General features: G+C 36.5%; 1 protein-coding gene across 1 annotated transcript in view; it reads left to right on the plus strand.

The window, feature by feature from the left end:
* The window catches only part of Cep128 (centrosomal protein 128), a 253,260-nt gene that overhangs the window by 50,148 nt on the left and 191,092 nt on the right, over window positions 1-12,020 (plus strand). The window contains exons 5-8 of the mRNA XM_023701326.1: window positions 437-563; window positions 1,656-1,771; window positions 5,346-5,437; window positions 8,764-8,836. Of these exons, the coding sequence (XP_023557094.1) occupies window positions 437-563; window positions 1,656-1,771; window positions 5,346-5,437; window positions 8,764-8,836 (408 nt within the window). The remainder of the gene's footprint in view (window positions 1-436; window positions 564-1,655; window positions 1,772-5,345; window positions 5,438-8,763; window positions 8,837-12,020) is intronic.

Raw genomic sequence — 12,020 nt, forward strand, 5'->3', positions numbered from 1 at the left:
TATTTATTTTTTCTATTTTAGGGAAGGGTCTACAGGGTGATCAGAGTCTCACTACTAGATTGGACTCATAGTGATTCTCCTGTTTACAGCCACCCACGTGTTGGGATTACACATGTGTACCACCACGCCCAGTTTCAATGGCCCTTTCAGTGCCCCGTGGCTGGGGCTGGCATGGCTGGCCTGGGGATCAAACCCCCAGCCCTTGTGCCTGCTTGCAGGCACTTTAATCTGCTGAGCTATTTGGCTGGCCCTCTAGCATAGACTTTTAAAATGTTTATGTTTTCTGTTTTTATCTTTTCCTATATAATTTAGTTCAAAATATTTCCGATAGTTTATTTTCTTGGAGAAGCCAGATATTTTAAAATTTCTTGTCTATTTATATTTGGATGTTGTTTAAAAAGACTTAACTCTTCCTTCATTATATTCTATAATTTAGTTAAAAGAAAATTTGGAACAGTCAGTAGGCCGACTGCGGAGTCAACGTTTACTGAGAAACTCAGGAGGGAGAAGTATGTCCGTTACGAGTCTGAGTGCAAGTGACCTCGATGCTGGCGCTGCAGCGGGTAAGCCTCCAATGTTCCTTCCAAAAGTACTGTTGACAAAAGATCTCTGGGGCACATATTCAATATCTTTAATCCATGGAGAAGTATACATCTAGATCAGGCATTAGAATGTGTAGTTGTCAAGCATTTTGAGGTGTATATTTAGAAATTTATTAAAGGGTCTTTGTTCTTCTAAATCTATTAGTTTTAGTTCTTGTGGCTTTGTAGATTACCCAGAACTTTACCAGAGAAAACTTGAATTGTGATTGTTTGCTGCCAGAGAATCAAATACACAAATAAGATGTACCAGATTTATGTTGTCTGGGCTAGTGATCTTGTCTTAGTGTCATAGTGTTTCAAATGTCCGATTATGTACTATTCTATGACACTTGATAAGAACAGATGGATTTTAGCCTTGGTGTGCTCTAAGGGTTAATTTTACAGTTGTAAAATTCTGAACTTGCCTATAGTTAATCTTACTTTTTTTTTTTTTTTTTCGAACCAGGGATTGAACTCAGGCCCTTGCGCTTGCCAGGGAAGCGCTTATTCCACTGAGCCATCTCCCTGGCCCCAGTTAATCTTACTTTTTTCTTCATACTTGAACAGAAGAGTCTTCAGTGAGAGGAGCTGATTTAGACATTAGTACCTTGCATTGTTAATACTGCAATATTACAATAATGATTAAAAGGTGGACCTGATCATTTACTTTTTAAGTATTTAGTTGGCTTTTACTGGTGTTTTATACACTGTTTAGAATTTAGATTAATTTTTTACATGCAATATTCTGATGCATTCATTAGTATTAGGTTACATTTTAGGAAGGGTTGTTTTTTAATGTAATTATTTTAATTTAAACATATTCCTTGTTTTGAAAAACAAACAAAAAAATATTGGAATGTTTGGTATTTTCTGTTTCCAGGTTAGTTCTGTTACTCTGTCTTAGCCAGTTTAGAGTCAGTATTGTGGAATTTTATGGCCATAGCAAGTTCAGTACTTGGGAAGCAGTTTAATGGAATGCGTGCACATCCATCTGGTGTGCAGGTACAAGGTGAAATTTGAGATCATTTCTCTTTATGCTTGGTTTTGATTTTCTTCCTTGCCTTTTGGTTGCAGAAAGTCACCGATTTCCTCCAACCTCACCCCTCAAGGACTATGGATTGCAGGGTAACAAAAGAACGAAGTCCAGGACTGGTGTCCGCTTTGGTCCTGAGACCGAAGACATGGCCCAGGTACTCCGTACTATTGTGATTTGTACGGAGCATTTCCTTGCATTTCCTCTGTAGATGACTAAAATTTGAATTTTTTGTCATATTTTAACCAAAAATTTGTTTACAGGGACTTTGTATATCTTTTTTAAAAATCAAGTAAATTATTTTATTTTCAGTGCTCTAAGTTTCTCATAGATTTATTTTGAGTTTTGTTGTGGAGGCCTGTATTTTGAGGATTTAAAAATGAGTTTAACCATACATGTTTAATCCTTCCCTACACAGCTGGCTCACTATTGAAAGCCCTCTAAGTTAGCTGCTTCCCATTTTGCTGTTTTAGAAGTCATTAACAGCTTGGTCTTTGTGTAGATGACATATTGATTTTTCCCATTAGTGTTTTTCTGATTGTTTTTTTTTTTGTTTTGTTTTTGAGATAGGTCTTACTATGCAGTTGAGGTTGATCTTAAACTCACTGTGTAGCCCGAGTGACCAGGAACTCGTAGTGATCCTCTTGCCTCAGCCTCTCAAGTACTGGGATTACAGGCATGCACCACCATGTCCAATCTGTGATTCTGATTGTTGAACCACTGGTAGAGTTACTTTCTGTTAATGATATGCTTCATTTACTCACTGATGATTTCTGAATAATTAGTTCTGTGAAAGTTTTTTATTTTCTGCAAGTCTTTTGAAGAGCTGAATGTTTTTCTGTTGTCTTAATAAATTAACTTTAAAAAGCTGAGAAGGCTTCTGACTTAGATATCTTGGCTTTGACAGTTTTACGATCCAGTGCTACAATTTTTTCTCAAAATATTCATCTGCTCATTTCATTTGCTATAGCATAAGTTATAGGTAGAAGAAAATGAATTCAATACCTTGTAGAAAGTTTTCTTTGACATTATTATTATTGTCATTATTTTATTGTTTTTGTTGGAGGCAAAATCCTGCTCTAAATTCTAGGCTCCTACTAAGGGAGTAGATTTAAAAGCTAATGGATTAAACTCAGAGGTTTTGAAAAACAGATACTGAAGTGATGAAGGTAGAAATCAGTGAAACGGAAGAATGCAGGATGAATCCCAGAATTCCGGTTTGTAAAATTGGGCAACTGTTGCTCATCCACTATCCTCACTCTCCTTTGTTTTGCTGTTCTTTCTTATTTTAAGTCCAGTTTCTTTTTTCTTGTAAGTCCATTCTCTAAAGATAACTCTTATGTCCCCTTCACTGTGTGCATTCTTAAACCCCAGTGAAGTTTTTAGTTTATTTATGTATCTGTCCTTCATCAGGTTGTGGGCCACTTGGTTTCCTAACAGATACTGGCATGGATGGCTGGCCTAAAGTATATCTGCTGAAATGAATCTGTTTCTTCAAATTTGTATAATTTAAGCATTTATATTATAAATTATATTACATGTTCATATATAGCACATATATACTTACAGGTCAAAGTCTAGTAATGGTATAACATTGTTTCCTCCATCCAAAACAAGAAGTGGAACATTATGCCACCCTCAAGCCTTTTATGTTTCTTCTGCAAGGAATATACACTATTCTGACTTTGACTTTTACAATGTTTTAAAAATCATTACTATACGTCTTACTTTGCTTTTAAACTGTATGTAAGCAGAACATTACTTAATATCTTTTTGTATAATTTGCTGTGTTTTTGACATTTTTTTCTTACTAAATTGTGACTGGCTTAGATAATTTCCTGTTTATAGCTGTATGGTATTCTGCTAGAAATATATACCAATACTGAAGTGTATTCTGCTTTTTTTAAAAATTAATTTTATAGAGAAACAAATAGCAATGAGACAGTTTCAAAACCAATCAGTAGGGCTGGTGAGATGGCTCTGTGGTCTAAAGCACCTACTTAGAACAAGCTTAGCAAAGCACAGGGACCACAGTTCAATCCCCCAGCACCACATGCCAGCTAGCCCCGCCCCCTGGTGGGCTGAGCTGACCACACACGCTCACACACACACACACACACACACACACACAAATAAATAAAATTAAAAAAACATATACGTAAATAAAACAAACAAACAAACAAACAAACAAAAAAACCCAATCAGTAGGACAGTTTCAACAATCAGTACATTGCATATTGTTGTCTTTGCAGCGGCCACCCATAGTACAAGATGCAGATATGACATCCTGTCCAAACACTAGTAGCACAAATCTCTCCTGTCGCTGACCAAGAGAAAGCAGCTGTATATCTATCCCAACTATCTCGTATATACAGATACAAAATGGCCCTTCATTTGTATCCCTTTTTTTGTTTAGTTTTGTCAGAGATGGGTATTCCATTGCCATTTAAATATTGTAGGTGCGTGAATTCAGCAAAACATTCCAATATAGTCCAGTGGTCCATAATAATAGTGGATTATCCGCAGGACTGGCAATGTCAGAAGTTGTTGACTTGAGGCTTTTACAGCGCAGCATATTAATATGGCTTTACTTTTTTTTGGCGAAACTGGGGATTGAACTCAGGCCCTTGTGCTTGCCAGAGAAGCGCTTATTCCACTGAGCCATCTTCCTGGCCTGGCTTTATTTTTTATACCTTGTGTTTATACTTTTCTGCTGGATGGTTAAGACCAAAATAAAGCAAGACCTATATAACAAGAAATGAAACTTTTATATCTGCCAAAGTCAGTCAGATTCTCTCAGGATTTATCCTGAAACCCTGTAGCACACTTTATAGATCCTTTGTCAGTGTCAGCCATGTGGATGAGTCACGGCCATTGCTTGACCAATTTCTCCTCCATGAAAGCCTGAGAGAATGCCCTCTCTCCATGCAACTCTCCTTAGGCACACTCTATATCATGAATCACTTTCCTCTCTGGCCCCATAATCTCCTTGATCAGAAAATTTGGGACACAACTGAGTTACATGATGTTACGGTACAGGTTCTTCTATGTCTGAGTCTTCACTGACCTTGAAAGGCTAGGGCCAAAATGTTGGCTGTCCTTGCAGCCCTTCTTTTTATGCATTCTACTGTTGATGGGCTTTTGAGTTCAGCTTAATATTCTCATTTTGAACAGAGCTCTTTTATACTGCCTTGTTTGTGGTTCTTACAGTATATAGGTAGGAGCTTTCAGACCATGGGGGTTAGCAAGTAGGGCTCGCATCCTGACAAAATGGAATCTTAGTGTAACACAGCCATCCTTATTTGTCTGTGTTATTTCTACAGTGACCGAGTTGAGTGTGGTTGTTTTTTGTTTTGGCTGGCTCAGGCTGCCGTAAGGGCGGGTCTGATAAGGCAGATGGAGGTGGGGATCAAACTGTGGTATCCTGTGCCTGACTGCATTTGCATGAGTGAGTGGTTGTGATGGAGGTAGAAAAAGTTCACCGACCCCCTATGTATAAGAAGGAGAATCACTGACTGTGAAGGTTGTAATAGTTAAATGATTATGCAGCTTTTTCAAATCACTTTTCTTTGAAAAAAAATTTTTAGAATTGGTGTTTATTTTATACTTATTAATATATCATTAGATACTGTGATCACTGTGTAAAGAAGAAGGATTTACTCTCAGCCTTTCATGAATTTTCATGGAAGAATGCAACAGAAGCCTTAATGGTAACTGTTTGCCTTTGCCAGATTCATGCTTTTCATCAGTCCCTCCGAGACCTCAGCAGTGAACAAGTTCGCCTTGGTGAGGATTTCAACAGAGAACTTTCCAGAAGGAGCCGGTAAAAAGCAGAAAATATGGTTTTCAGGGGAGGCAGGAATTATTAAAAGAATAAGTTAGTTTCTCAAATTGAAATGTTTATATAGATTTTTAAAAAGTGCTTTTTTATTCAAGTATTTAAAAAATTTAATAGACTAGTTCAGTACCTTTGCAATTTATAATGTATCATCTTTCAGTATTAGACAAGCTAGTTTCATATTTTAAAAGCTCTTGAATACAATGGAATGCTGACATGGGGAGAAACATTTTGAAATCTTAGCAAAGAGGTAGATGTGGAAATACATTAAGGAGGCAGGGGTTTGGAGAGACAGACCAGACAGACACAGTGTCAGAGAACAAGACCAAGACTGCCCAGCTACCTTTCAGCTTTGCAGAACAGAACATATGTGATATAGAATTTGTCAGTGGACGTGAGCCATTGTAGAATTTCATGCCTTCAGTTCTGGTTGAATCTTTGAAAGCCAGTGGTTAACATCATCCTGCCCTTTCAGTTCGGTCAGTTCTGAGTACTCTATACAAATGGTCATGTAATTTAGAATTCTTTACTATATTTTCATTTTTACTGTCAGCAGTGGAAGTTTGCTTTATTTTGGAGTCCATAAACTCAGCAGAGTTTTAGGTTGTTAAGAGGTACAGGCGATACACATTTATGAGTAGGGAATGACAGAACTGAATTAAAGCTTGCTCATCATGTTCACTTGCTAATTCCAGCTACCTGAATCATACCATATACCATTTCTACATTGCTGTAGTTGAGTATGAACTATGTCTGTTAAGTTTATCAAGTATAGCTTGCATAACTTACCTGTTTTTAGAGGAGGAAGGCAGGAAATTTAGTAATAAACATTGAACTCTACTATTACTAGTATTGGTGATACAATTAGTTAATATTATTGAACACTTATCTCATGCTATGGAGGTTTAAATTTAACTCTTGCAAGAACTCTGAGATAGAAGGGGCAATAGAAATGAAATAACTCCATTTGCTATAGATGGAGCATGACAGATGTTGTGGGATCAAAATTCACATCCAGGCAGTAAAGCCCTAATGTCTTCACTTTTTGCCATTTATTGTGTATTGTGGTGCCAGATTACTTTCACAAAATGATACCAATAAAGCCTTTAAATTGCTTAATTGGCAGCCATATCATTAATCTTTAAACTTGTAAGACTTAATTTAACACTTAGATTTTTTTTTTATCAGTTGATGAAATTAACAAATGTTACTAAATTTATAAGATAATGAATTCTTAATTTGGAATGGCTTCATCGTGTAGCTTTTACACTCTTGATGGAAGGGTCTCAGTAAAGCACTAGGAACGTGCATGGATGATTAGCTGATTAGCTTAAGTCGTCATCTGCATGTGCATTGTTGTGCTGGGATCTTCAGATCTGGAGGCTGGTACCCTCCACTCATGCTCTGTGTGATCCAGAGGCACAGGTAGAGCAGGGAATCTTTGTGTGACCTGAAATACAGGACAACGTTCTTGTGAGAACAAGAACCTTTGTGCATGCGTAGGGTTTATCTTTCTATTTCATCCAGAAAGGTTGGTGTGCATGTTTAATTAAATACTTCATACTTTTTGTTTTACAGTGACTGCAGAAATTATATTGAATTGTAAAAATATACTGCAAAGCAAGCTTTTTCGAAAGGTTTAAGTAAAATTTACCTCAGAATTTAACCTATACTGAATGCCTTATGAAGAATTAAGTTGAGGAGGATTAGAAGTTTGTTGCTTTAGCAGATGAGACTTGAAGGTGACTTGACGAGGCTATGACACGAGCAGGGTACACAGATGTGTGTTTAAGGTTTTTTTGGTGGATCAGAGTCAGGATTTAGCTATGGGTTATGTGTGAGGATGGCAGTGCTTCTTCCTGATCAGGAAGCTGAGTTGTGGAAAATATATTTGATCTTGAATATGTTAGGTTTGAGGTGCCGATGAGACATCCAAATGGAAATATAAAATATGCAGCTAGAGGTTTGGTTTGGATCTTAACGGAAAAATCTCAGAGATAGAAATTTTAAGAGGGGTCAGTGTGTAGAAGTGGTATTTCAGACCACAGGAATGGAGGACGTGGAGAGAAAGGACGAAGCTGAGTGCTAAGGAGCTTTAATGTTCAACAGTGTTATGTATGAGGAGAGACTGACTTGAGAAAGATCAGTTAGTGAGCTATGGGAAATCTAGGGGGCATGGACTATAAAAATCAAGAGAGATAAAGATAAATGTGTTTGCAGAGATTTACAATTTAGAAAATTTACGTTTTAAGAGACTAACTTCTTTCTGAGGCAATTGCCTGGACATATAAATAAAATAAGATTGTAACCAAGAAAGAAGATATGAATTGTAAGAAATAGTAAAACTATTCTAGGAAATTAGTGCAAGCAATCCCAGAATGATAGCCATATAGCAGGCCTGCGGCAAACTAGAGAGGAAAGGAAATGTCCTTGACAAGAATTTAGCCAAAGAGATTGGTATAGATTGTTCTTAGATGGATGATTCAATAAGAAGTACAGGAAAACACCATTGAATATGATGCATAAGCCTAAAGATAATAAACTAGAAAGAACAAAGGCACAAGACAGTTAAGATAATAAGCAAGAAACTAAAATGTGAGTTTGACAGAGTGAGCAAAAAGATGTCATTTTGACTATTATTGCATAATTCATAAGGAATATGAATGTTATGTAAAATTATACATGCAACAAATAGTACTAAAAGTAGCTATAAATTTCTCCAGCATCGGACAGCAGTGTGAGCTAAGCACTTCAAAGCAAAGAGTCAGTTGAAATGTTCAGAATTGAAATTGGTAAAGATAACAAAATAATTAAGAATGGAAAAGGTTGTGGAATACATGGTTGCCAATAGGAAGTGGGTGTAGAGGTCAGGAAATGTATCAGGGAAAGGCTTTTTCTTTTTTTTTCATAAGTCTTCCTCTACTATTTAATAGTTTAGCATGTATGCTCTGAATTTGGTGGGCAGGATTTTATGCAGGCTAGATCTACACTTCGGGTCTGAGGCCAGAGTCTTCTCACCGCAGCAGTGGTTCTCGGAGTTGGCTCTGTACATCTGCACTGTCAGGTACATTTATAGAAATGCACATTCTTGGACTCTGTTCCAGATTTGGGGTTTGGGGTCCAGCCCCATTTTGGAGAGCCCTATCAGTGTTTTGTGTGTTTCCTATGTGATGACCACTGAAGCCTAATACTACATAATACCTTTCAATTGTTGTATTGTAAGTTTGGCTAGTTGTGCGTACTTTCCCTAGTCTCCAACTTAAAAGCTCTTTCCTTCTTTTCCTTTCTTTACTTTTCTTTCTTTCACTTAGGTCAGATGCTGAAACAAAAAGGGCTTTGGAAGAATTGACTGAAAAACTTAATGAAGCTCAGAAACAAGAAGTGGTGAGGACTCTTTATTTTTTCTTTTCATAATGTTAATTCATGAAGTTTATTGGTACATTTTAAAATATACATAATGATCACTTTCATCATAGGGACTTTGTACCTGGACATGCTTTATCTCAGTTCATTTTTTTCCTCATCCCCTTATCCTTCCTTCAGTCCCCCTTCACCTCCTCATTTACAAAAGCCTTGCTTCCACTTCTCCTTCTTTGCTTATTTTTTCCTTTCTTCCCTAGTTCCCCCTGCCCTCTTTGGTTTCCCTTCCCAGTTGAACATTTTTTTTCCTATTGTATAGTATCTAGTGTACATTCTGATTCTTTTCACTTTTGGTTTCTAATACCATAAAGACAGTGCAGTATATTTTCACTCTGTATTTGATTTATTTCATTAAGAATATTGTCGCAAGGTGCACCCCTTTGCCTGTAAATGTCCCAAATATATCCTTTTGTATAGCTGAATAATACTCTATTGTATGAAAATGCTGAATCTTCTTTATCCATTCATGGGTTGAGGGGTACTTGGCTCTTTCCAAGATTTAGCTATTATAAACTGTGCCCTATAAACAGGGTGTGCATATCTCGCTGTGGTATGATGTTTTTAATTCTTTTAGAAAAATGCCAAGAAAGGAAATAGCTGGGTCAAATGGAACCTCTAGTTTTAGTGTTTTTGAGGCGTCTCCACACTGATTTCCACAGTGGTTGCACCAGTCTACAGTCCCACCAATAGTGGAGAAGGATTCCTTTTTCCTCACAGCCCTGCTAGCATTTGCTATTGGTTGACTGCTTGAAAATAGCCATTTTTGCTGCAGTGTGATAAAATCTCATCATTGTTTTAATTTGCCTCTCTCCACTGACCAGTAATGTTTCCTCTTTGTTTATGAAGAGCTTTATTTCACTTATACCTGGGAGGAAGGTGTCCATTATGATGCCATTTTTTAAATCTTAAGAGTTTTTGGACATTTGAAATATGTTATAAATGTTACTGGCTAAGTGTATCTTCTGCCATTTTTATTAAATGATGCTTAAGAAATGTGGTATGCTTTATGTAGTCACTCTGTAGATTCCCCATGAAGTATTTTCAGGTCATCCCACATAAATATGTAAAAACAGTTGCCAGAACAAACTTGCTGTCTGGGTTTTGTTTGATAAGGTGCTAGTTGACAATTCCCTAATTCCCAGGTTTTATTATTTGAAACACAGCTTGTTAATACTTATTACTTACTTTTTCAAATCACTATCCTTGAAATTAAAATATAAAATGCATATGGTGACCCTTTCTTATATCAAAATTTTTAAAGAAAAATATTAATAGAAATTGTTACTAAACTGTTAACCTGTTAATTTTAAGAGCAATATATATTTATTAAATTTTCAAAATACTTTTTATTTTTTCCCCATAAGGAAGGTTAGTAAAAATTTTAACATTGTTTTCAAATTGTAAGTTTCCTAGTTGAAACAGATAATTTTGTTCCACTTTTTACTTATGTTTAGAGTGTGTCACATAGGATCTATATTCAGAGAGATCCACTCTATTACAAGTATTTGAGTGAAATGTGCCAATTTCTAAAACATGTAAACATCCTGCTACATAACAGCACTTTTTGTATATTCTTAGTTCTGATTTCTAGAGTTGCAGGAAGGTGAAGATAAAATGCCCATTTCCATAGACTAAATCTTCACAGAGTGTCACATGAAATATGATCAGGTTGGAAGATGTACATAGTTGTTGGTTGATTTCTTCAAAATAGCTAGTTTTTTCTGGAGTGAGATGGAATATCAGCATTGTTTTAATTTGTATATATATAGTCTTTTTTGGGTACAACAAGAGTACATTCAATTGAAATTGCACTAAAAGTATCTGAAATATCACATACTTTGATAAAAGTTCTCCAAAAATATACTGCTGCTTACACAGCAATGAATCTGCCATTGTGTGATTTACGTACTTGTCAAATAATTGAGTGTACAAATTCAACTGTGAGGCCCGTTTTGCTCACTAAATGACGCTGGCTCGTCTCATAAGTGCTAGAGTGGAACCTGTCACTTGACAGCAGAAATTGCTGAAGCTCTGTTATTACCTTTTTAAATTTTTACAAGTTGGAGGTGAATGTACATGTGTTTATCAGTGTATAGCTCAGTGAGTTGCAGAAGGTGAAAGTGCCCGTGAAACTAATCACCCATATCTAGAAATAGTGTAGTATGTTACCAGCACCCAAGAAACCTCTGTATTGTGCTGCAGTCACTAATCATGCCTTTCTATAGGTAACTGCTATTTTAACTTTTCCTCTTTTAAACTTTTTCTATAACTGGACCCACACAGGACTTTTTTTTAATGTCTGTGTATATGTCAGACTTTTTTTTTTTTCTGCATAGCTGTGTTCTTTATGGATATTGCTTTATGTTCTTTAGTTCTTGTTGCTTTTCGTATTACATTGAATGGTTATACTGTAATATATTTCAACATGAAATGTTTGAGTATTTTCAAATTTTTTGCTATTATGTAGAGTATTGATGTGACCAATCTTATTTAGTATCTTAGTACATGCATGCATACATTTCTTTTGGTACTTAAGATATAGTCCAATTATCAGATGCTTTCAAATTTAGTAGACACAAAAGATATATTTCTAAAGTAATTGCACTAAGTTGTACTTCTACTGTGTGTGAGAATTTTTGTTATTCTTCATCTTTTCCAGCACTTGCCACTTTGTCTTTTTTTTTTTTTTCTTCTGTATTTTAGGGAAGGGTATATAGGGTGTTTGGGGTCTCAATACTAGATTGAACTCATAGTGATCCTCCGTTTTACAGCTTCCTAAGTGCTGGGATTACGGGCACACACTACCACACCCAGTCTCTTTTTTTTTCTTTTGCGGAACTGGGGATTGAACTCGGGCCCTTGTGCTTGCCAGGGAAGCACTTATTCCACTGAGCTGTCTCCCCAGCCCCAACCACACCCAGTCTCAATCGCCATCTCAGTGTGCCCCCGGGTTTGAGCCAGCTCAGCAGGCCTGGGGATTGAAGCCCTGGCCTCTGTGCCTGCTTGCAGGTGCTTTAATCTGCTGAGCTATTTGGCCAGCCCTTTACTTCATCTGTTTAGTAGCCATTATGCTAGGTGATATAGGATTGTGGTTTTTGCTTTTGCATTTTCATAATTCTTGATGATAGAGAACACTTTTTTATATGTT

This window comes from Octodon degus, unplaced genomic scaffold (assembly GCF_000260255.1).
Source record: "Octodon degus isolate 3935 unplaced genomic scaffold, OctDeg1.0 scaffold00007, whole genome shotgun sequence".
NCBI lineage: Eukaryota > Metazoa > Chordata > Mammalia > Rodentia > Octodontidae > Octodon > Octodon degus.